Source organism: Lycium barbarum, chromosome 10 (genome assembly GCF_019175385.1).
Source record: "Lycium barbarum isolate Lr01 chromosome 10, ASM1917538v2, whole genome shotgun sequence".
In the NCBI taxonomy this organism is placed as follows: Eukaryota; Viridiplantae; Streptophyta; class Magnoliopsida; order Solanales; family Solanaceae; genus Lycium; species Lycium barbarum.
Window position 1 is genome coordinate 103,553,388 of NC_083346.1, and position 27,266 is coordinate 103,580,653.

A 27,266-nucleotide genomic window follows, 5' to 3' on the forward strand; every position below is an offset into this window, starting at 1 on the left:
GTCTTTAATCCCTTTTACCCATGAAACTAATAATTGAATTAAACTAGAAACTAAATTACTTTTCTCGAAAATCCTGATAATTATCTGATTCATTCTAACTAGCCATACTTATTGCAAAACATTTTTCTGCTGCTCTCTGTTCTTCTTTTCTAGTATTTGGTAGTTATTCTAACTTTCATTTTTTGGTTATTATTCTGGATTTTCTTGTTATAGTAATACAATTGTTAACTCACTGATATTTACTTGATCTGGTAAAATAAAGATCTAAAATTTACTTGCTCAAGTAAAGGAGATTCGTCACAACTTAGTACAGTATTTTTGTTAATATTTTTAAGCTAATGAAAGTATAATTTCCTCGATCACTTCAAGGCTAATTGATTGTGGGGGTTTTTCTGATTAAGATTGCACTGAGATTTTTCCCAAAGACTGTGGATGAATTCCTTGAAACACAAAAAGAAAGCATAACAACTATAATAAGCAAAATATGGTAATCCCACCCTGAGAAAGTTTATTGATTTTCCTATCAGTAGTACTCATGAGTACGCGAAGATGCGGGTCAAGATTCATCTCTTGTTCAAATCAATTATCTTATGTTATATTGAACTAGTACATAACAGGTGCTTAAGTTTAGCCTCAACTGACAAGTATACCCTTCAACTTTGGGTGTGTACAAGTAAGCACCTTAACTTGTCTCCACTTTGTCAGTTGAATATTTAACTTACAAAATGATCATCTAGGTACCTCCAAAATTTATGTATCATGTCAACAGAGGCATATCTAGCCTACAAGGTGGGGGTTCAACTGAACCCCAAACTTTCAATGCGAAGCTTAAATATATGTGTAAACAAATATTAAAATTACAATAAATAGTATATACCTAACTTTAAAAATATAATGGGTTCAATGCTAAAAATCTTAAGATTGAACCCATAAAATTTAAATTCTGGATCCGCCTCTGCATGTCAGCATTTGTGTTTAGGTTCAACTTTATACAAGCTGAGAATAAGATGCCTATTTATACACACTCAAAGTTGAAGGACATACTTGCCAGTTGAGGTCAAGTTTGAGGGTATGTATATGTATCCTCCTTATTTCTGTTTCCAACTTCCAAAAGGAGCATTCACTACTAAAAAAACAGGTTTTACCGACCTCAAAAAATGGCTATTTCCGACCTCATGAGGTCGGTTTTGGCCAAAAACCGACCTCAAAATCAGGTCGAAAAATAATGGGTCGGAATTATTACCGACCTCATGAGGTCGATAAAGTTTTTTTAGCCGGGTATTAATTAAATGAAATACCGACCTCATTAGGTCGGTAAATTATATTAATAATATAATGATATGAGTTTACCGACCTCCTGAGGTCGGTAATTTATATGAATATATGATATATTTAGCATAAAACCGACCTCATGAGGTCGGTAATTTGCAATTTCTGGGAATATTATGCATAAAACCGACCTCATGAGGTCGGTAATTTGCAATTTCTGGGAATATTTTGCAGAAAACCGACCTCATGAGGTCGGTATTCTGAAAAAAAAAATTGTAGGATCCAACTGCTCTTCCAGCTGCCCCCTTGTCAAGATGAAAACAATTTTATATTCAACTAAAACCAGCTCAAATAGCTTCCAACAATTCACCAAACTACTAAAAAACATAAAACATTAAGCTACTTCAACAACCACATATATTACAACCAACAATACGTCAAATTCAATTCGAAACAACTTCAAAGTTGAATCAAAACGTCATTCAAACATTCCGAAGAGACATTAAGCTACTTCAACATTCGCAAACATCTACATAACATTAAACTACTTCACAACCTTTGCAAACATCCACAAAACATTAAACTAGTAGATCTAAACTAAATTAGTCTACAACATTAGACTACTTCACCGCTCGCAAACATCCACAAAACACTTACACAATCCACAAATCCACCACAACATTAACATTCAAACATAGTATGCGCTGAGCTTTCTTCTTGAAGTTTTGAGCTAGCTGCGTCTCATGTTTCGGGCGCCAGACACATTTTTCCTGCAATGAAAAGTAAATGATCAATCTGTTAAAAGAAGAAAAAAGGTAAAGGAAAAAGCATAAAAGTCTAGCTAGCTCAAGTGACAAAATCTAACATCTCATAGTCAAGAAGTAATAGATCGTTTCGGATCTCACGTGAAATTTTTATGTTATTTTCTGTAGAGAAGAAAGATGGTAAATGTTAGTAATTGATCAGGTCTCAGAAAAGCTTTTGCATAAGGGGACTTATCAGTCAAGTTGCTAACTTACAGCATATTAGGGAACCAGCAACATCAGCTATATGTCAAAGCCACACAATTAGCTAACATTCAATGAATAATTGGATAAGCAAGACACTGCTTCACCTGTCACGACCCAACCCCGTGGCCGCGACTGGTACCCTAACTGGGTACCCGTACATACCTACCTGACAGAACTTCGTACCATACAAATTTTTTTTTCTTTCAAACTGATGTTTACAAAATCAGGCCGATACAGATACTGCACGCGCGCGAACATATACATACCTGAACATACAGAAATTTACAGATAAGCCGATGAGGCTAACATACAGACGGAGTCACAAAATCGTTCGTACCTACCAAACAGATGAAACTCGTAACCCACACATCTATCTACAGGCCTCTACAGACATACAGAATCAGATGACGCGACAGGGCCCCGCCGTACCCCAAAATACCATACATACAGAGTCTACAGATAACAGAAGATATATACCAACAGTCGTATCGTGATCAGAATAGTAGTCCAGGTGTTTTCTGAGAAAATCGGGCAAAACTAAAGTAATTAAGATCATACAGAAGGTATCGGGCCTCGTGGGCCCGCCTCGGATCAACTCGAGGCGACATAGGTAAATTACCGATAGTAGACCTTATGAGGTCATCCATAATCATCTGGAAGTGTTCCGACTCCGTTTAGGGAAATTTTGTACAAAAATTCACTTAAAAGGCAATTTGTAAGAAAATAGCTTCAATTGGATTGAAGGAATTGGAGCGGTTTTCCGTCTCGAATTCCGGGGGACGGAGTCGTACTTAAGGCTCGCGGCCGAGCCTATCACATCCGGAACATGCCTAGGAACAAAGGGAAATGCTTCACATACCTTGGTAGCACCTTACGCTCGCTTGGCGTCAATCCAAATTTCGTCCAAAATCTGGAAATGGTCAAGTTTACCATTTGTTAGTTTCAAACTTTCAATATTCCAACTTAACACATGCTTGCCTACCGAAATTTCGGCAGCATTTCCTCTGTATATAAGGCATCCCCGAGACTTAGCTCGGCTCAATTCATCAACACAACAACCCAGAAATGACATCAAAACATCAATAGACATTAAAACATACACTATGGCATCATTAGCCATCTTTCGACATAACGGAACGTCTTTCGTTTCAAACTTACATTTCCAAACCAAACTCATTATTTTCATATTCATCATCCATCAAATCCATTACGACATACATCGGAGGCATCCATACCATTTTCACACAATATTCATAAGATACGCAAACATTCAAACTTTCCGTTAAGTCACTACTTTTCCAATTTTTCCTAACCTTCCACATACAAGTTCATTATACAATTCCATCTTCCAAATTCATCAACAATGATCATAATTTGCCTCTTGATACTTTCATTTCCATTTTACATAAATCCTAACAAAGTTGCATATTCTCCTACAACAACTTAATAACCATTTTTTTCCAAGATAATAAAGATTGTCATCTTTCCATTCACTTCACCATAACACACTTAGCATGAAAACAAGATCAAATTCATATTCCATACTCAACAGAGTACCACACGGCCACCTCCTATATTTTCCAATTTTCACTAATCCATTCCACTTTCATTTCTAACACAATTTCCATCATGCTACAACTAAATTACAACATGAATTCAAGCCATCAAAATCATGCAATATACATGTATATATTCGGCCAACACACCCTTAGTTCCAACACAAAAAATTTCCATGTTTTTCATTCATTCACACATACTACAACATACATATACCATTCATAACATAACAAAAGCATAAAATCCTCACCTTTCTTCAAGTCCTTCACTTGGAGATAAAAATTGTTTTCTTGCCCCAACACTTATATCAACTTGTAGAGGGTTTTGCACTTAGTACTATCCTCACAACAAAAGAATTTTTTTTTGAACCAAGATTTGGCTCCAATAATTTTTTTCTTCTTTTCTTTCTTTTTCTTTCTTTCACCCGAACTCTCTCTCTCTCTCTCTTTGCTCTTGATTTCTTTTGTTTTGTTTTTCTTGATTCATCTAGATCCTTCTTTTAAACTTATCCATATATGGATTTATCACATGAAAAATTTAATATTTCATGGGCCAAGGCCTACATGGCCGGTTTGGGCCATCCCTTAATGGGCCTTGTTTTTCTTATTTCTTTTAGAGCCCAAAATTGTTGGTTACATATTGTAGTTCACGGGGCAAGTTTCCAAAATTCCAATTTTTGCCCTTGGCCACCTTTCGTAATTCCACACCATTGAATTCATAACCTACACATTCATACCAAGTATGGTCCAATTGTGGCCTTATCCATCACAAGTCAATTTACCTTGAATTTTTCGAATAAGCGAAAATGTCGGATGTAACATCCTCCCCCCCCCCCCCCCCTTTAAAACATTCGTCCTCGAATGTTAAATCGACCTTATAGGGCGTCATGCTACTTCGGGAGGGTTCTCTTTATAGTCGTCCTTTACTGACTTTCCGACATGGCTTCTTTACCAACATTATGGGGTAATTTTTCACATTACTGATTCAAATGCCTTCATAATATATTTTCTCATACCCCACATAATCATCAAACCATAAGCTATATTCTTGTAACAGACAAACGCTTTCCAGACATCATAGTCCATATCATTTCTTGTTACACTCCTGAGATCCCTACCACGTTTTCGTAATCCCACTTCGTACTAGACACTTCATACCAACAGATTCAGAACTAGAACCGAACGCGTAGAAGCATATCGGACGGATTCGTAATCGGAGGTAGACGTACTCAACCATGGCGGACGGACTCGTAGTCAAAGTCAGGGGCACGGAAGTATGTCAGACAGATCTGAGATCGGAGTCAGACGTACAGAAATGTATCATACAGAATCATGATCAAAGTCAGACGGACAGAAATGTATCAGATAGAGTCGTAATCAAGATCAGACATACGGAGATGTATCAGGCAGGCGTGCGATCGAAATCAGACGCACAGAAGCATATCAGACGGATTCATATCCGGAGTCAGACATACAGAGGTGTGTCAGACAGATTCGCAATCAGAGTTAATCATACAGAGGTATGTCAAACAGAAACGCATTCAGAATCAGACGGACAGAGGTATGACAAACGAAATTTTGATCAGAATCGGACCACTCTTGTTGAGGCTCCTGTGGTTTATGAAAATTTCCCTTATCGATATCTCATCATTAATCCCGACGATTATACCACAGGGTTTTTTTTTTTTTTTTTTGCATCCTTCCCAGGGGGGTCACCCATCCCAGAATTACTCTAGCCTTAGCACGCTTAACCTCGAAATTTTCATGCGTTTTGATACGTTACGGCTAGTATAATTTCGTCGACCGCCCCGCACGACCTTTGTCACGTGATTTAGGGCAAATCGGGATCTTGGTACATTTTCGGAAAATTCTCGTAGTGGGTCCCACCCCCGGGCTAAACAGTACAATTATCATATCGCCCTTCCGAACTCTCGGTGTCTATCGAGTTAGACATTACCTTACCCCTACTAGTACCCAGAAGAAGGAAATCATATGACGTAATGAGATACAGACTTGTTCATACACACATCCCTCAAAAAGAGATTAGTAGCATACCTGGGTGTGCACTGGAAGACGCTCCTGGGTCCTGCCGGCCGGTCAAAGCAAATAGGCGGTTCGAAGGACCGCTGTAACCCGAAGCTGCACCGCGACCCCTGCCACGACTCGCTGGCACTGGTGCTGGTGCTGGTGCTGGGGCCCCTCGCCCCGTGGGCCGTATGGCTGCCAAAGGAGGGGATGAGCCAGCAACTGACCCGGTAAGCTGGGTTGAACCACCTGGACCACCCCTATATGGACACTCTCTCATCGTATGGCCTTGTTGGCCACACGAATAGCAGGCACCAGTGGCACGATAACACTCGCCGGGGTGGCGCCTCCTGCGATGAGGACATCGAGGTATGGATGGCCCCATCTGACTGAAACTCCCATCTACTCGCGAACTCGAAGCCATGGAGTTTTGTCCCAAAAACTGTGGGGGCGTACTGTATGGTGGCTGGGACGGATACCTGTTACCATGCCACTGAGAAAACTCACCCTGGAATCCCTCTGAATATCCGGCCGATCTGGCTCTCTTAAGCCGGCCCCTATCGGGACCCCTATCAGGCCGACGCTCCCTACGCCGGTCCTCCATGCCCTGGGCATATGCCTGTACTCAGGCAACATGCATTCCTGGCTGGGAAGCCATCGCCAGGAAACCATCAATCAAATAGGGGTCTAGCCCCATCACATACCGGTGCACCCTGTCGGCCATCTCTGCTACTATAGCGGGTGCATACCTAGCCAATGAGTCGAACTCCAGGCTATACTCTCGAACACTCCTACCGTTCTGTTTTAGATGCAAGAATCGATCAACCCTGGAGCAGAAAATTCTCAAGGAAGGCCTTAGTAAACTCGGCCCATACTGCTGGGGGAGCTCCGTCACCCCTGGAGAGCTGCCAAGACTCATACCAATTTGCCGCCACCTCATATAGGCGATACGAAGCCAACTCCACAGACTCAATCGGCGAGGCCTTAATCAATCGTATCGTGCTCTCCATCTTTCTAATGAACTCCTGGGGGTCCTCCTCAGGTTTTGTCCCGGAGAATTCTGGAGGATTACATGTCAAGAACTCACGAGCCCTGGAGCTCTCATACCTGTCCGTACGACCACCCCCAAATCCATGCCTGCGAACCTGCTCCGCCATCAGTGTGGTCAATAGCTGAACCGCATCTCGCATGGCCCTGCCCTCCGCCCCTGCCTGTGGGGCTAGAGGCTCGGGCACTGGAACCTCGGGAACTCGCGGTGGGGTCGTCTCCTGATTGGCGGCTTCTGCCGCTCCAATATCCTCCGGCAAGGGGGGTGTAACAGATCCAGATGATGGGGGCACATCCTCAAGTGCAAGCTGTGCACTGGCCCTGGTAACTCTCTGGGCCCGGCAGGTCTCCCCTGCCCCAACCCCCGCCTTGCCCTTCTGGGCAGCTGTTGCCTTCCTCGGAGGCATCGCTGAAAACATAACAGATCGTTAGGAGGGAATCATCCTAATCATACAGCTTTATCGCACGATCTAAGAATCCAAAGAAGGGTAACATCCTAGATGCCCTGTAGCTTCCTGTTTATAGATGTGGTGCACAACACATTGATAAACAAGACTCTACTAGACACGGCCTGTAGACATTCCGAGGACTAACCGCTCTGATACCACTTCTGGCACGACCCAACCCCGTGGCCGCGACTGGTACCCTAACTGGGTACCCGTACATACCTACCTGACAGAACTTCGTACCATACAAAAAAAAAAAATTCTTTCAAACTGATGTTTACAAAATCAGGCCGATACAGATACTGCACGCGCGCGAACATATACATACCTGAACATACAGAAATTTACAGATAAGCCGATGAGGCTAACATACAGACGGAGTCACAAAATTGTTCGTACCTACCAAACAGATGAAACCCGTAACCCACACATCTATCTACAGGCCTCTACAGACATACAGAATCAGATGACGGGACAGGGCCCCGCCGTACCCCAAAATACCATACATACAGAGTCTACAGATAACAGAAGATATATACCAAAAGTATTTGCTCCGGATCGAAGGAGCTCTTCAGAATAGCAGAATCCGAGCCCTAGACTGGCGGCGTATCACCAAGTGCGCCTGTACCTGCGGGCATGTAACGCAGCCCCCGAAGAACCGGGGGTCAGTACGAAAAATGTACCGAGTATGTAAAGCAGAAATATATCAAACATAATCATGATCTGGACCGGAAGCACAGAAATATAATAGACAGGCTCATAAGCCGGACGGACAGAGTCATAGTCCCGACAAACGGACAGAATCATAGTCCAGACAGACAGAATCAGAATTCATACGGACGTACAGAATCGGAACCCGTCGGCCAGATAATCCAGACGGACAGACGGAATCGTAACCGGTTGGACAGATAATCCGGACGGACATACAGAAGCATAACCAGTCGGACAGATAATCCAGACGGACATACAGAATCATAACCAGTCGGACAGATAATCCAGACGGACATACAGAATCATAACCAGTCGGACAGATAATCCGGACGGACATACAAAATCATAACCAGTCGGACAGATAATCCAGACGGACATACAGAATCATAACCAGTCGGACAGATAATCCGGACAGACATACAGAATCATACCCAGTCGGACAGATAATCCAGACGGACATACAGAAGCATAACCCGTCGGTCAGATAATCCAGACGGACATACAGAAGCATAAGTCATACAGACAGAAAGAATCACACATAGGGTGCAGGAACGTGGTCGCCACTCCTGCCATTGGCACCACAACACGTCAGATATTAGAAATTCTTCTCCGATCTCCGTCACACATCATAACATAACCACGGTACCCGGGGGCGGACAGATAACACAGCACCCCGAGCCCGGACTCATCATACTTCGTAATATATCCTTGGTAACCGGGGACGGACATGTAACACAGTACCCCGAAACCGGACACATCATACTTCAGAATTCACATATGGGGCTCGGCGGCCCACCGCACGATATACGTACCGGCCCGGGATCCGGTGAAAGGAATCATAGCATGTGCACGAACTGATTAATGAGGAACCACATACATACAGATCGTCATACAGACTCAACAGAACAGAAGTAGGCCAGCTGGCCGATCGAACCAAGTATTCGGATAGTTTTCAAGGTACGTGCCTACACGTCACTTGGGGAGGCATGACAGATTATAACCAGAACCAGATTTCCAGATGTCAAAAATTATTTTGTAAGATTTGTATAAACACAGTCGTATCGTGATCAGAATAGTAGTCCAGGTGTTTTCTGAGAAAATCGGGCAAAACTAAAGTAATTAAGATCATACAGAAGGTATCGGGCCTCGTGGGCCCGCCTCGGATCAACTCGAGGCGACATAGGTAAATTACCGATAGTAGACCTTATGAGGTCATCCATAATCATCTGGAAGTGTTCCGACTCCGTTTAGGGAAATTTTGTACAAAAATTCACTTAAAAGGCAATTTGTAAGAAAATAGCTTCAATTGGATTGAAGGAATTGGAGCGGTTTTCCGTCTCGAATTCCGGGGGACGGAGTCGTACTTAAGGCTCGCGGCCGAGCCTATCACATCCGGAACATGCCTAGGAACAAAGGGAAATGCTTCACATACCTTGGTAGCACCTTACGCTCGCTTGGCGTCAATCCAAATTTCGTCCAAAATCTGGAAATGGTCAAGTTTACCATTTGTTAGTTTCAAACTTTCAATATTCCAACTTAACACATGCTTGCCTACCGAAATTTCGGCAGCATTTCCTCTGTATATAAGGCATCCCCGAGACTTAGCTCGGCTCAATTCATCAACACAACAACCCAGAAATGACATCAAAACATCAATAGACATTAAAACATACACTATGGCATCATTAGCCATCTTTCGACATAACGGAACGTCTTTCGTTTCAAACTTACATTTCCAAACCAAACTCATTATTTTCATATTCATCATCCATCAAATCCATTACGACATACATCGGAGGCATCCATACCATTTTCACACAATATTCATAAGATACGCAAACATTCAAACTTTCCGTTAAGTCACTACTTTTCCAATTTTTCCTAACCTTCCACATACAAGTTCATTATACAATTCCATCTTCCAAATTCATCAACAATGATCATAATTTGCCTCTTGATACTTTCATTTCCATTTTACATAAATCCTAACAAAGTTGCATATTCTCCTACAACAACTTAATAACCATTTTTTTCCAAGATAATAAAGATTGTCATCTTTCCATTCACTTCACCATAACACACTTAGCATGAAAACAAGATCAAATTCATATTCCATACTCAACAGAGTACCACACGGCCACCTCCTATATTTTCCAATTTTCACTAATCCATTCCACTTTCATTTCTAACACAATTTCCATCATGCTACAACTAAATTACAACATGAATTCAAGCCATCAAAATCATGCAATATACATGTATATATTCGGCCAACACACCCTTAGTTCCAACACACAAAATTTCCATGTTTTTCATTCATTCACACATACTACAACATACATATACCATTCATAACATAACAAAAGCATAAAATCCTCACCTTTCTTCAAGTCCTTCACTTGGAGATAAAAATTGTTTTCTTGCCCCAACACTTATATCAACTTGTAGAGGGTTTTGCACTTAGTACTATCCTCACAACAAAAGAATTTTTTTTGAACCAAGATTTGGCTCCAATAATTTTTTTCTTCTTTTCTTTCTTTCACCCGAACTCTCTCTCTCTCTCTCTCTCTTTGCTCTTGATTTCTTTTGTTTTGTTTTTCTTGATTCATCTAGATCCTTCTTTTAAACTTATCCATATATGGATTTATCACATGAAAAATTTAATATTTCATGGGCCAAGGCCTACATGGCCGGTTGGGCCATCCCTTAATGGGTCTTGTTTTTCTTATTTCTTTTAGAGCCCAAAATTGTTGGTTACATATTGTAGTTCACGGGGCAAGTTTCCAAAATTCCAATTTTTGCCCTTGGCCACCTTTCGTAATTCCACACCATTGAATTCATAACCTACACATTCATACCAAGTATGGTCCAATTGTGGCCTTATCCATCACAAGTCAATTTACCTTGAATTTTTCGAATAAGCGAAAATGTCGGATGTAACATTCACCCACAATTAGATCATGCCTACATTTTTGGGGATAAAATTTGGAAAATGTTTGTTTTTTGGGATGAAATTTGGAAAATGTTTGTGACTTGAGCATGTTAACAACCAATCTTTTTTGCAGAAAATAGGATCATTTGCACTATGATAGAGATCACCAGATCAATAGAACAATCACATGACTGATTGGATGCCTTGCTCTCAATAATCACACACAACAGTTCGAGCTAGAATATGTTACATGTATTGCATTATTAAAAAATTAGGATATTTTCATTTTGATAGTGAACCTTACCAAAGTCCTCAGTGACAACTTTTCCGTAACAGGATCAACATCCAAAAAGGCTCCGTAGTTGGTTTTATCATACTCCAGACCTAGAGTGATTTTTGTGTACAATAGATTATGTACACTGTAGTAAATTCTTGAATGTCACTTGAGGCCAAGACTAGCAAACCAAAAGGTCCTACACCAGTACTGTTGGCTGATGAACCTCTTTGGCTGCATATCTCTTGTGGATTACTCCAACGCGATTCGATTTCCGAAGCTAACTCATTAATTTTGCTACAAATAATCTGTACCAGCTTTATAGCTTTGATATTCTTATGCAGTTCCAGTTTTTACCATAGCCTTTTCTTTTACTTATTTATTCTCATTTTTCCTTTCATGTGTGTTTCTCTAGGTTCTTGTGGAACCGAATGTTCAAGCAATTATTTGTCAAGTATTTCTAGACATACTACAATTTTAATTAGATGTCATTGTATAACATATCATTTGTTCGAATATACATTTGTAAGTTACCATTTTCTCCTTTGTAACATAATGATGTCTTCGTTGTGCAGGATGTTGCTGTTAAAGTATTTTCCAAGCAAGAATATTCTGATGAAGTGATATATTCTTTCAAACAGGAGGTCAGTCTGTTTCTCATAAATTTTTCATGAAATGCTTTTTCCTTATTTTTTTTTCTTTTCCTGATTGAATATTGTCTTTCCATAGAATTTTAAGCTATATGGCCGTCATAATGACGGTCTTTCAGTTATTTCATAGAAATCACCATAAAATTTCTGTAGCCTTTAACGAGATCCTGAATGCAGTGAACCAAGGTCAAAACTCACCAGCAATTTATTGTCTACAAATTATATGCTTTGAATTGTTGAAGAGAAGAACAAAGGTGGAAGATACTGAGCACTAAGTCGAGCTGTTTATGCTCTCTGTCACTGTGATTTCTGGAAAATTTTGAACTTGCTAATGTAATCAATCCCAGTTAATGCAGGACCAATGCAAAGAGCAGTCTGCAAATGATGAGAACTAAGTGTGACTAAAACAAAAATACCATTTTTCCAGTTTGTAAGTTTGTAGATAAGCATACAAACTTAATAATTTTAATTTCTATAGAACTGGAAGGTGATGCAGAGGGCCAATCTTAAAAGACATGGAACAAAGGAATAAGGCTTTTCAGCAATTGTATCTATTAAGTGCAAATTTAGTAAATTGCACAGAATACCTTAAAGCAACTATTAGTACAAATCATCCCACATTAACAACTATCAAGGATTTAAAACAAAACATCAATCTTCAAGTAAGAAACATCTCCAGAGACCAGAAAACACCAGAAATCCCATTTGGCAACCTACAGAGGGCTTCATCCAACCAAAGGGAAAAATTCAACAAAAGGGAAAATAACTTGTAGCTACTCAACACAAGACTAACCTAAACATGCTTATACTTCTACAAATCCAGTGGAAAAAAAGAAAATATTCTTTTGCTTAGTTTAAAAACTAGATGTTTCCATTACCTAAATGCCATAGAGTTACGACTAAATGCTCGTTTGAACAAGATACAGGAGCTGGAAATAAATTACAGCCAAAATTATAACAGTAATCACTGGTCACTAATATTAATTTCGTTTAACTATAACCCAAAAAATAATCAACAAGACCCACAAAAAAAGGGAGCAAAAAACCAATGCACATTAACGTTTCCAGCTATAATCAACCAAATACAGTAACCCATAAAACCAAATCAGTGAGAAACTTACCAAAGAAGCAAAAAACTAAATGTGTCTTGAAGAACCCTAAACTAGAACCCAAGCAATTAAAAAACATACCTGGAATAGATGGTGGTGGCGACGAAGCCGGAAAAGAAAGAGAAAGGGGAAAGATCTCTCGATCAAGATGAGGCACAGGTGATGTTGCCATCTTCTCCCACTTCAATTGTGGGGCTGGCAAATCGGCAAAGGTAGCTGATAAAATCCTCCCATCTCCTGTTTTGTTACTCTAGAACTCATCTGAAAGCTAAGATAACCAAGTTAATAAGACTTGCAACACCACGTTTGTTGGGAGTAGCGTGTCTTTCAACAAAAACAATGGATAAAAGCAACACTTTTGCAAGAATGAAAGAAAGCAAATACAACCATAACAGAATAGGAAAGATGCAGACAGCCTCACAACCGAGAAAATCAACATTCCACATGAAGGGGAACTCAAAATGCAACAGACCTAGACTTATTTCAAAATCACAATGCTTGAACAAACAGGTTTTCTTTATTGGAACAATCTTATCAGATGACTGGACTGCGAAAACATGAAATGCGGTGACACCATTTCGAATACTCCAGCTATTTGTCCATGACCCCCAGCTTCCATCAAGCTCAATGTCCAAATTCTCTCCTGCAGAAAGAAGGAAAATTAGTAAATGAGAAATGGAAACAAGTAGAGAAAAACTAATATATCAGTCACAAGAATCCGTACAGTATAGCACCAAAAAAGTCAATTACGCTAGAAATAAACAAATAGTAATTTCTATCCCAAATCGTGGTCGAGCCATTTGTATACGTAAGAGCATACTGCAATTCATGATGTAAGAGAAGAATTAGTTAGTTCTGGAATTCCATGGATTGCTATTTTTTATTAACTATATAGAAGAGCCGGTTGGCTCAACTTTTTCGTTGTCCGTTACATTTTTAAAAAAAGTGTGGGCCCCATATGAAATACCAACCAATATTAAAAAAAAATGTGAGCCTCATATTAAACACCAACCAATATTTAAAAAAAAAAAAAGTGAAATCCACCATCTCCAAACTCACGGGAAAAAAATGAACCCCATATTAACAAAATCAAGCAATATTAAAAAAAAAAAAAAAAAAAAAAGTGAATCCCATATTAAAAAAACAAACAATGTCAAAAAAAAAGTGCATCCCATATTAAAAAATCAAACAATATTCCTGTAATTTTCAAAGTATCTCATTAAATCAATAATGATGGATTCATTGTCACATGTGTATCAACCCATTAGTGAGAGCAAATGAAATTATTGTACAACAATATATTTAAAATACTTATATATTAAAATAAGATAGAATTTAATTACTTTTTCATTTTTCCTTACTCTAATAAATGTGAAAAGAGATTAATGTCATAAAAGAAAAAATAATATTAAGTGGAGATCAAATAATTAATAAGGTAAATTAGTGAAATTATAATTCTAATTGACATTTCCTTAAAATAACCGTGCAAAAGACAACATGACAAGTAAAATGAGTTAAGCCAAAAATATTTACTAAAAATTAAAAAATAGAAGTTCTTCATTTAAATAGAAAATCAAATTTCTACTTTATTTCATTTTAAACATGTAAAATTAATATAATAGTTTGAATTAGAATTATCCAAATCAAAATTTGATAAAAAAATAATAGGTATTATTTAGGCCCAATCTACATACATTAACAATATTATATTTTACACCTTTAAATTAATCGAATCAAAATTCAAAGTATGAACTGATGCTTAAATATTGCTATTGTTTTATCTCAAAGAGAGAAAAACAGTTTCCTTTTAAATAACTCTTCTCTTTTAAAAAGTATTAATAAATTTTTGTCAACTTTGTATTCGTAACAAACACTAATATAATAAAATTTTGGATACGGAGCACAAACTACAATGTTATATTAATCGTGTTCTGAACATAATATATGTATTACTTTACTACTATATAGAAAAGCCGGTTTATAGAGGCAAGATCGCCGTCCGTGTTCGGTCCCATTTTTTTATTTAAAGTCAAAAAAATCCTTTGTGGTCCCACCCACTTTTTTATTTAAGGGCAAAAAAATGACATTTTATACTTTATATTATCAACTCTTCTAAAAAGTAGATAGAAATACTTTATTATATTTCTATTTTTCTACTATATAGAAGCATCGGTTTACCCATGCTTCGTCGTCAGTCACTCTTAAAAAAACAAAAAAAGTGGACCCCACCCTTTCCAAACTCATGAAAAAAAAGTGAACCCCACCCTCTCAAAACTCATGAAAAAAAAAAGTGGACCCCATATTTAAAAAAAAAAACAATGTCAAGAAAAAAAAAGTGCACCCCATATATTAAAAAATCAAACAATATTCATGTAATTCCCAAAGTATCCCCATCAAGTCAATAATAGTGAATTCATTGCCACATGCGTATTAACCCATTAGTGGGAACAAATGAAGTTATTACACAGCAAAAAACATGGACCCCATATTATTACTTCTCTTCAAAATATTTAATTGTTGTATTTGTTATTCCGCCATGTCATTTATTTGTTATGTTTACTAAAATAAATATACTTAAAATATTTATATTTTAAAATAAGATAGAATTTAATTACTTTTTTATATTTATTCTTACTCTAATAAATGTGAAAAGAGATTAATATCAAATGAAGATTAAATAATGAATAAGGTAAATTAGTCAAATTATAATTTTAATTCACGTTTCCTTAAAAAATCATGCAAAAGACAACATGACAAGTAAAATGAGCTAAACCGAGAATATTTACCAAAAATTAAAAAATAGCATTTGTTCGTTTAAATAGAAAATCAATTTCTACTTTGTTTTGTTTTAAACATGTAAAATTAATTTAATAATTTGAATTAGAATTATCCAAATCAAAATTTGATAAAAAAATAATAAGTAGTTTACACCTTTAAATTAATCAAATTAAAATTGAAAGTATCAACTGATGCTTAAATATTGCTATTGTTTTATCTCAAAGCGAAGAAAATAGTTTTCTTTTAAACAAGCCTTCTCTTTTAAAAAGTATTAATAAATTTTCGTAGGAAACACGAATATAATAAAGTTTTAGATACGAAGCACAAACTATAATGTTATATTAATCGTATTTTAAACATATCATATATATATATATATATATATATATATATATATATATATATATATACATACACATAAAAACAGTACAAACTTATGTATGTTTATTATCAATATAAAATATATATATTATCACTATCTAAACACAACTAAATATACATAGATACACTACAATTCAGAGTGTTAGGCCCGTGAGCAGCACGGGCATAGGCCATCTAGTATATATCAGAAGAATCAAATAATTACAGAAGATACAGTCTTAAAGGGCATTCTACTATATGAGACAGATGCCGTCATGAATAATGTATGCCAGCAGGACAATTAGTGAAGACTATAATATAGATTTTAATCATTTCAATAAAAATGAATTCAACTGACCTTTCAATTTCTTGCTTTCTATTTCTTTTGCTGATTTGACTGCGGATTTGCTTGTGTTGTCCAGTCTCATCTCTTGAAAGTTAGGTATATCAGCCAGCTCAAGTGGAACAGCCTTGAGCTTATCACAGGAGATAAGAATAAGGTGCCGAAGTATTGGGAAGTTAAGATTCGATGCCACCCAAGATTCTAATTCTGACCTTTCAATCCGCAGGACCTGGAGCGTGCTAAAACCTCCTATCTCCGGCTCCCAAGACTCACCTAGGAATGCATTTTCTTTCAACTTTAGTACCTCCAGGGATTCCAACTGTGCCAATCTATTCGCATCACTCCAAGAAAACCTTGTGTTTGCCAAAGTTAACTTCTTCACTGTACGTACAAGTCTGAAGAATGCTGCAGGAAGGTGAACTGGTTTATTCATGTAAAGAACATCATTCAACAGTTTCAGATGTTCCAGGCACTTTAGCTCTTCAAGATTGCTGATTCCACCCTTGTACGTATCAAGAAAAGCTGCCATTTGCCCTCGAATGCTCAATTTTTTAAGCTGACAAGCCTTTGCTAGCACATCTTTCTTGCAACTTTCTGGTGCAACCATAGAAAGAGTTTGCAGACAGGAAGGTCTACCTCTCGTGGTAGAAGGGGCTGGTAATTTTGCAGGTATGTTGGTATGGAGATGCCTTAACTGTAACAAGTTCCATATGTCAGCTTTTACCTCAATGGTGGCCTCTGAGGTACTTGTATTGAGTACAAGCGTTTGTAAATTCCAGAATTTCCCAAAGGTCGGAGGAAGGACCTTGAAGTCACCTGAGATGGCAACATACCTCAAATGATATAATTGGTTAAAATCCTTGGAGAAAATAAATTTGAGGGATTCAACGTCCAAAACCCGGAGAAGTGGAAAAGCTTTGTGGATGAGTTTGATGTCATTAGGAGACAACTCGATTAGTTTTTGTTCTGAGGAAAAACAGTGGAAAGATCTAACATGTTCTGCTAAAGGGTTATTCAAGAGAAACTTATCTAGAATAGAGGGTTGAATGCACAATCGACGACAAGCATCTGAGTCTGATATAGAAGGAATAGCATTATCAGCTGTTGTACATATTTCTTGAAAAATCCATTTGTTAACAGCCTCCTTTCTGCAAAACTCGTGCAACATGTCATGAAGACGACATGTTTTTATTTGACCATCAGACTTTTTTTTCATCAATATCACTAAGTTTCTATTGACAAGATCGTTCAAATAAAACTCAGCTATCTCCTCGAGAGTGTATGTCTGCTGGGACTTTATTAGCCCCTCCGCTATCCACAAACGAATCAATTTACAAGAAGGAATATCGAAGCCTCGAGGGAAGACACTAGAATACAAGAAACACGTCTGCATTTCTTGGGGCAAACGATCGTAACTCATCCCTACAAATTTCAAGCAGCTCTTAGGATCATCCTTATTTATCAGATGCTCCACCACATTTCTATCAACTCTTTGCCAATCATTTCTGTTGGGGCGACCTCTTAATGCTCCGGCAATCACCACTACAGCAAGTGGTACTCCACTACATTTTCGGGCAATACTTGTTCCAGGTCCTACTAAATCAACAGGACAACTTTCCTTGCCGAAAACCCTCTTTACCAGCAACTCAAAACTTTCTCCTTCAGTCAAAAATTTCAGGTCGTGAGGATCTTTATTGGCATATTTAGCCACATTTCCTTCACGAGTTGTCATCATGATACGGTGGCCTTTCTTGTTTTCTGGGAAAACTCTCTTTACAGCATCAATGACATCCTCTGCCCACACATCGTCTAAAACAATGAGGCATCTACCTCCTTTATTCATAAAACCACTTATCTTATTGGCTAATTTGTCCACATCCTCACCTTGATGTTCTTCGATGCGTTTCGTGAAGAATTTGAGAATATTAAGGAAAATGTCCTTTATATTATAAGTTTGCCCCACGAAAACCCAACTGACGCTGAAAAATTCATATGAAAGTCGAGAATCATTGTAGATTTTTCTTGCCAGTGTAGTTTTTCCAAGTCCGGGCATACCCACTACTGGAACAATATCGAGACATTCCGCCGGTCCTTCAACAAGTCGCTTGATCACGATGTTTGCTTCCTCATCAAACCCCACTACTTCAGCATCTTCCAAAGAAGGACCCTTTTTAAGATAATAAACGGAAGATCATCAGAAAACAGAGTGGCTATATAAGTGATACAAGAAAAATAATCAAAAATCTAAGTCCTTTTGTCGTATGCTGTATCTTATTCGCAGTCTGCCAACTTATTTAGTTCGTTCTAATTTGCTGCAACACTTTTTTCCATTTGAGCTCTAAATATTTTTAATTATTTCACGAACTATAACAAAATGTTGTGTTTTCAATTATATTACTACTAACAGTATTTTGCTGCAACACTTCTTTTCATTTGAGCTCAAAATATTTTGTAATTATTTTACGAACTATAACAAAATGTATGTGTTTTCCAATATATTACTACTAATAATACTGTTAAGAGTAGGCTACAGTATGTACCTCCATAATATTGCTCTGTTATTGTCTTATGGATACACACTAACACAACATATATTTCAAAATAATAAATTTAGCCACCTTACGAAGCATGTCTTGTGGGACTAACTTATGAAAATTGTTGAGTGCATTTCAAATACAAGACCGTTCATCAACAAACACACTACAAAAAACGAGAATAAGTAGAATGAAATCAAAGTACCTCAAGAAAGGGAGTTCATTGCTGAAAAAGATGAAATAACGGAATTTGCAGCAAATGAAGTATGAAGCTGTCACTTTTGGAGATGGAATCAAAGACCTAAATATAAACATTACGATCTTATGGATGCATTAATTGTGATTATTTGTCAAAGTCACAAAGGACTACAAAAATAACGGTGGATATTATTACTTTTTCAAAAAAAAAAAATATATACCAAAATAATGGTGGCTTTTTAATTTTCCAAAAAATATCTATTATGAGTGTTTATGTATAATTACACATATATGTAATGAGAAAAATAGTACATGACGATTTTATCTATTGTAGAGTCTTTTAATGAAGGGCAAAAAATTCAAACAACATTTTTAAAGTCCTTCGTGCTTTTTTTAATATAATATAAATAAATTATACAAAATATCGACGAAGAGAAGAAAATATTGTTTAGGTAGGAAAGGTGTTCAAATATATAAAATATTGAAATGTGTTATATACACAATCAGTTGCAAATGCAGAGAAAGCCTTACGGGTTCACGAGAATCCAGTAGCTTTTGCGCGTGCGCGTGCGCGCGCACACATATATCGCGCGCGTATATATGTATCAGGTATATATCAAGTAATATTATTCTTTTTTTAACCACATTAATATCTCTCCATATTTATTAAAGTAAGAGTAAAGGCGAAAAAAAATTAATTCTATCTTGATTATCTAAAATAATAAATATTTTAGATTAATTATTTTTAGTAATCATGACAAGTAAAATAGACCAAAAAGACTAAATAATTTTAAACCTATACCTAAAAATCATTTTAGTACAAATCATTTTAGAATATCAGCTCATTATAGCATATATATAAAGTAAAAGAAATGCCTACATATGTAAGTAAAAGATTTTTCAAAAATTCTCAAATTTTATAATGGAAAATAAAAGAAATGCTCACATGTAAGTATCTAGAGCCTGTTTGAATGAGCTTTTAACTTATGGCTGATAAGCCAAAAGCCATAAGTTGGAAATCCTAACTTATGCTTTTGACTTTTGAATGAGCTTTTAACTTATGGCTGATAAGCCAAAAGCCATAAGTTGGAAATCCTAACTTATGCTTTTGACTTATTTTTGTTATTTTGGTTATAACTAAGTGCTTAGAAGCGCTTTCTTTATCTTGCTCAAGCACTGCAAAAGTACTTAAAAGCTATTTTGATTTAAAAGCACCTAAAATAAAAAGGCTCCTACAATAAACGAACCAACAACAAGAGAATAAAAGTCTGAGAATAATAAACAACAAATGAACAAGGAGAAAACGAGAGAGCAAGAATATCTAGCAAAGAAATGGCTATTGTTTTGGTTAAAAGATAAGATCAATAGAAGAAAGTAATAGGGGAAATAAGGTAAGAGGTTCGACAACTTCTGAAAAGTACACTATAAGGACAAAAAGTAAATTTGACTTTAAAAAAAAAGATCAGGACCTATAAGTAATTAGTTAAAAAGTTTCAAATTAAATTGAAAACTTTTGTGAGGACTACAAAAGCCCCTTGATCGTCCCTTATATATTGTAGTAGTATTTGACTGCAAACTCGGATATTATGTTATATTAATTTGAGATTGTTATAAGAATTGAAAGACTTCAAATTGTAGATCTGCCTCTATACGTAGTAATATAGGAGGAACTTTTGTTTTACTGCATTATTTAAATAAGGAAATGATTTACATACAATATGTCTTCATAGATTTAAAGTACTAAATATTAGAATTTCATATATATTCAAATAACGAGGATATAATTAAAAACAATTAATGTCAACATTCTAAATAGGGAAAATGCACAAAAACACATTTGAACTATGATTGAATTTGCAGTAACACACTCTATCTTTGCGGGGGACCCTTTTTTAACCAGATAGTTCATTTCCTCTCTTTTCTCGCTCCTCAAGAAAGACGGCTAGAAACTTCCTATTAGGAATGGCTTCCTCACTTGTTTGATTTGAAATGGCACGATGCTTAACACATGTAATTGGAGTCTGTTTCGGGGCTTACAGAAGCTCGTGCAAAGAAGATTTATAGGAGAGAAAAGGGGATTCCGGTATATCGTAAGACTTATTTAAAGTGGAATTATTACCATCCTAAAGTGCTATAACCAGATTTTTGGTACAAGATTGTGGTGCACGTGCTGGTGTGTATTTTTTTTTTCTTTTTTCCTTTTCCTTCTTTTAAATTATATTCCCATTTCATTCAGACCCAACACACTTCCATCTTCTTCGTTGCCACAAATCCACCATTACTCCAACTAAAGGTGGCAATGGACAATCAATGCAAATAGGCTTGCACAACTCCTTGGAATGCAGTAGCTAGCTAGCTTTTGGTAATGGAGGAGATTTCACCAACAAGTTTCTTTTATCTTTCACGGATCGGAAGCTTTTTTGATGACTTTTTCTCTTCTTCAGTGAGTTTCGGCGGCAACAGTACCAAGAGGGAAAGACAAATCCATATACCAGAAAGATAGATGGATCAGAATATGGGAAATAGTTTGTTGAAATTTTCTAAAATGATGAATTTTGAAGTGATGAGTACAGTGACTATGGTGGAATTTGACAAGAAACGGACTGTGGTTTCTCCATCTCCGATGTCCTATGTACAGCTTCTCCTCCGCCATTTTATAGTGCCTAAAACTAGTTGTTCGTTATTTATGTTGTGAAAAAACTTCTTTAGCTCTGGTAGTAACGAATTGGGAATATCGTCTCAAGTTTTTGCATTTCATCCTCGGCTTTCCGTTCACCAGTGGAAATAATGGTGGAATATTAAATAGGAAGGAGGAGAGTGAAGTTTATTATTTCTGATTTTAGGAGAAGGGCATTAAAAATTAAAAAACTAGGATAAAAAAGTTCCAATTATGGAAACGTGGCATTAGGAGGTTAGATTTTTGAGCTTCTTTTGCCTTCCCACGGGTTGATAAACGTGCACACACAGTTTAGGCCACATCAGCATTAGGGTTGTGATAATTTCGCTTTAAATACGTCTAGGGGATAATAGGATCCCACAAAGATGGAGTGTGTTATTGCAAATTCAACCATAATTCAAGTGTGTTTTTGTGCATTTTCCCTTCTAAATATTAGAAAGACATTTAAATAACAATTTCATTCAGTGTGAAATCTATTTTTAATTTTACAAAGTGTATTTTTATCAACATTTCTCTCTAAGGCATGTTTTTATAATTGTGTGTGCACTCGCATTATGTCCAATATTTTCGAAAACTAAAAGAAGAATGAGCCGAATTTTATTTTATAAGACATATCAAATGTAAAAATAAGTTGTGAAAAATGAAAAAAGAAGGACCAGTGCTAACATGATAGGGTGTTTTCTCATTTAGTTAATAGTTTTTATTTATAATTTTATTTCATTATCATTTTTTATATGTAAAGATATAATTTAACGCATGTATCAAATGTATGCAGTGCAGGTAACAGTACGAACTAAAGAAAGGGTTAAATTCTTAGTAAATAAAATAAAAGAAATTATTAAATTAGCACGTACAAGGTAAACTTGTCTCTTTATACTATTATTCTATTCTCTCTTTATTATCACTCCCTTCAAAATATTTGTCGGGTTTTGACTAGACACAAAGTTGAAAAAAGTAAAGAAGATTTTTAAATTTGATTGTCTTAAATAAAAGATGTGTGAAATGTATCAAAATATCTTTTAATCTTGTAATCTTAAACATATCAGATGGGAAATTGTGATTAAGGTGTTGCCAAAAAAGGAAAAGCACATTCTTTTTTTAAAGGCAAAAAAATAAAAAAGTAAAACAAACATTTTGAAATAGAGCAGGTATTATTATTATTATTATATTATTATTATGGGGCTCCCCTCCAGTATAGCCACTGTCCATTTGGTCCATTGCACTACTAATCTGGTTACACGTGTATCTTTTCGGATCTAAGAGTCGATATTTGTTTACCTAAAAGGCTAAAACAGAATCTAAACCATGGTCAAAGCACATTAGTTTTCTCTTTTATTCTTTCCTTATTGACAACATATATGGAGGTGAAAATCTTGCTGTGATAACTTCTTGCTAGTATATATTTTTTTTTCAACAAGTTCTTGCTGGTATTTTGATCTGTAGACTTGATATATTAGTACTAGTTTTTTTAAAAAAAAAATTACAATTTTGCTGTTAAACTAGATTTTGATAAAAGCAAAGTGTATGATTTATTTACTTCTTCTGTCCCAATTTATGCGGCACAGTTCAAATTATTTGAAAACTACGTAAAAAGTATTATAAGTCACAATATTTGATAATTCAATTTTTTTAAAAGATATACAGAAAAATTACGATAAAAGGAATCTCAAAATATTTCACTAAGGAGACTCAATAATGAATTATTATATATACATAAAAAATAATTTTAACCTTATATATATATATTGTAATTTTTCATTGAATGAGGTTCGAATGAACCCCTTTCGATACTCTAGCTAGCTTAGCCCATGGTTACACTAGATTACTTCAAAAAGAAAATCAACTGACTACTTAATTTGAACGAGCTTTATTTCATTGATTTTGGGATGGATGTTTACCCATTTTGGGGACTTGAATAATGAAAATAATAAACGAAAAGAAAAACCCCATGAAAATAGCCAATGACAGAAAACAGATCTCAGAAGCAGATTGTCATAGCAAGATATTTGCCTACATCTATGATGCCAATATGGAAAGGATAAAATTACCATATGATCTTTAACCATGGTTTAGAGGCTGTTTTAGGTAAACAAATATGACCCTTGGATTTGAACGTGCACACGTGTAGTCAGATTAATAGTGCACTGGACCTGATGGACAGTAGCTAGACTGGGGCAGAGCTGCTTCCTATATAGTCTATCTCTTGTTTGTTTCTGATATGCTATAACTGATACATGTGGTTACTAGTGTGGGTGGATGAGATTTGTGGGTACAATGATTGCCTAGACTTTTTGGAAAGAAAGATAAAGCTGTCGGGTTTGGAAAGAAAGGAGATCGAGTCATATAAATTGGTACTCCGGATAAAAAAAAATGTTCATTTAACTTATTTTTTTAATCAAAAAGAGTGTTTTTTATTAAATAAAAAATTAATTTTATTTTTTCAATTTTGTACCTATTAAAGCATTAAGTGTTATGTAATTAAATCTCAATATTTATATATTTAAAAATAATTTAATCATTTTTTTTTTATAAAAATTAATATTTTTTTATGAAGTGTGTAAATAATTAGGTGAACTCTTTTTTATTCAGCGGGGTTAGCAAATCAGAAAAATATCAAATTTTGAAAATAAATACAAAAGAGCACATGAGATCCTCTGGCCATTTTGAAGTCACTCAGGCCTCAGCCATGTCATTTGGCACTCCATGTAGGGTAAATAAATATAAAAAAATGTTATAGTACTAGTATAATATAGGCAGGTAACATTAGCACCCCATAATTGAATTATTAAATGAGAAAAAACATAGTTAGCTGGGGAATTTTCAGATACTTGTTACTCTTTTAAATAAACTTGAAGACATTATAGCTACATTAACAACTTCACATAAAATGGAACGGACAAAAGAAAAAAAAGTTTTCGGGTTTGAGGCGAACCTGCTCGGGGGAACCTCTTCTAGGCAGCTCAAGCACCGGGCGTGGCTGAAAAGCTTGTTGATTGTTTTCGCGAAGTTTCCTCACCTTCTCATGGATGCTTTTAATCTCAGCTGCAAGAGCCCTAACTGAAGCACTATGTCCCACTTTATCGAAGATTCTTTCCAATTTATTCTTATCTCTATGCAGCTTCGCTTGAACCAGGAACTTATCAATCGCATCCTCAGCTTTATGTACCTGATCAAGGAAAATAAATTATTTAGATAAACTAACAAATATCAAATCCTAAATAATTTTTTGATTTTCTACAACTTTTAATTATTTTTCAACGGTACCGTCTTTTGAATATCCTTGACCAACTGATCCCACTGGCTGCTCTCACTGTGGTATTTCGCAGCATCTTCTAAGAAGGCTTTTAAGCGTTGAACTTCTTCAAGCAGATCTTTGAAGTCGTCATCAACACCTCTAATCAGCTCAATATTTTCACTTAATAGCTGAAACAAGTTCTCCACCAGAAAGTTCACCACTGCATCTGCCATTTCTCTTTCTTTCTAGGTTAACAAATGCGAGAATATATTTTAAAGAGGATAGTTTTGTTTCCAGATAGTAGTGATGAGATGCTCACTTTACCGTGGCAGAATATAAAGAACGTAATACGCGGAAAGGACTTCGATTTTTTAGGTTGACCGAATTGTTTAATAAAGTCTTTCTGATATTCTTATTTTTAATGCACCCAACGACAATTTGACAGTTGTTTGTCCGTTAAAATATTTGCAAGTGAAGACTATTAGCATGTGGGCATTGGACTCTTCGATGTTAAGCTAGCTACTTCGCAATTTCGATAGTTTTTCCTCTAAACTTGTTTCGTTTGTAACTTTATATTAGAGTCCGGAGCCTAAAGGGTATAATAATATACGATATAAATTAAAAGGGGGCTGTCTTTCATTTATATATCAAAACAGGTATAACGAGGATTCCTCTACGTTATACACCATTTTTTTTTTTTTGCATTGTCAGAAAATCACAGCAAAAAAAAATTAAAAAACATTAATGGTATAATGTGGACTGATCCACGTTATACAAATAATTTTGTATAACGTGGATCAGTCCACGTTTTACAAATATATGTTGTAAAACGTGGATTCACTACAACAAATATGATATTTAGCTACGAAAATACTAGCTACGGCACAAAATTCATCACTAATTATTCACTTTTCGTGACAAAAGTTACATTTCGTCCTTAAATACATGAGGCACATATTTTTAGTGACGAAACACAAAATTTCGTAGCAAAGTTTTGTCCCCTAAAGTTTCCCTCCAAAAAATGAGTTGGCGCCATTTATTGAGTACTATTAGCCACGAATTTATAGTTATCAGTGACACATTATTTTGTCATTAATGATGTACCCAATTTATGACAAACTGATTTTCGTCCTAAAATTAGTTAAATTTTGGAGACGAAAAACTTTTGTTACAAAAACTGTGTTGATACATTAGCGACAAATTAGAATTTGTACTTAATCATTGTAAGTTTTAGCTACAAAATTTTATGTTTAATTGTGACCTTAGTTTTTGTCACTAATAACATAAACAATTAGTGACAGACAATTTATTGTCTCTAATCAACATGCGACTTAGTGACAACAAATTTTTGTCACAAAATATGTAATGTTTTAAATAGTGATGATTTAACTATTGGCGACGAAAAAAATTTGTATTTAGTTGAATGATTTAACTATTGGCGACGAAAAAAATTTGTAGCTAAAATCAATGATCTTTGTTTACGATTGTTTATGGTGACAAGTTATCGATGTTCGAATGTGTCCTGATAGCGAACATTTTCAGAAAATTTAGGATATTTATGAAAAAAGCAAAGCGGGGCGAAGAAAGGAGGAATGAGATGATGTTTCAAGTTGGAAAATCAGCGAAATTCAGGCGTCACTGCAACAAATATGATATTTAACTACGAAATTCCTAGCTACAACATAAATTCGTCACCAATTGTTCACTTTTTGTGACAAAGACTAAATTTAGTCTTTAAATACATGAGCCACATATTTTCAGTGATGAAAAACAAAATTCGTAGCAAATTTTTTGTCCACTAAAACTTCCCACCAAAAAATGAGTTGGCAACAATAGCCACAAGTTTAAGTTATCAGCGACACATTATTTTGTCACTAATAATGTATCCAATTTGTGACAAATAATTATTTGTCTTTAAATTAGTTACATTTTAAACACGAAAAAAGTATCGTCACAAAAAGTATGTTCTTACAATAGCAACAAATTAGAGTTTGTAGTTAAATGTTGTAAGCTTTAGCCATGAAATTTTATATTTAATGATGACCTTAATTTTTGTCACTAATACTATAAGCAATTAGTGACGAGCAATTTATTGTCTCTAATCAACATGTG

At 35.9% G+C, this 27,266-nt stretch overlaps 1 protein-coding gene across 8 annotated transcripts; it reads right to left on the reverse strand.

The window, feature by feature from the left end:
• Nucleotides 1-1,669: 1,669 nt before the first annotated feature.
• Nucleotides 1,670-25,521, reverse strand: LOC132613581 (putative late blight resistance protein homolog R1A-3). 8 transcript variants are annotated; one of them, XR_009572010.1, is made up of 6 exons: nt 25,184-25,521; nt 24,852-25,085; nt 16,526-18,677; nt 13,111-13,672; nt 3,139-3,189; nt 1,670-2,039 (listed from the first exon to the last, which is right to left on the reverse strand). XR_009572010.1 is itself a non-coding variant. In XM_060327651.1 (5 exons), exons 1-5 carry the CDS (start codon nt 25,385-25,387, stop codon nt 13,280-13,282), a joined length of 2,772 nt encoding a protein of 923 aa, XP_060183634.1. In that variant the 5' UTR covers nt 25,388-25,520; the 3' UTR covers nt 12,377-13,279. The 8 variants fall into 8 exon arrangements, 3 of the variants coding, with proteins under 3 accessions (XP_060183634.1, XP_060183635.1, XP_060183633.1); XR_009572011.1 differs by lacking the exon at nt 3,139-3,189 and adding an exon at nt 9,497-9,547; XR_009572008.1 differs by lacking the exon at nt 3,139-3,189 and adding an exon at nt 12,119-12,295.
• Nucleotides 25,522-27,266: the final 1,745 nt, after the last annotated feature.

Coding starts and splice junctions, on each gene's coding strand:
- LOC132613581 (XM_060327650.1), bottom strand. CDS start 25,387: ATGGCAGATGCAGTGGTGAACTTTCTGGTGGAGAACTTGTTTCAGCTA. Junction 18,678..24,851: donor GAAGAGGTTCCCCCGAGCAG/GTTCGCCTCAAA, acceptor TATCTTAAAAAG/GGTCCTTCTTTGGAAGATGC. Junction 13,673..16,525: donor AGAAAGCAAGAAATTGAAAG/GTCAGTTGAATT, acceptor TTCTTTCTGCAG/GAGAGAATTTGGACATTGAG.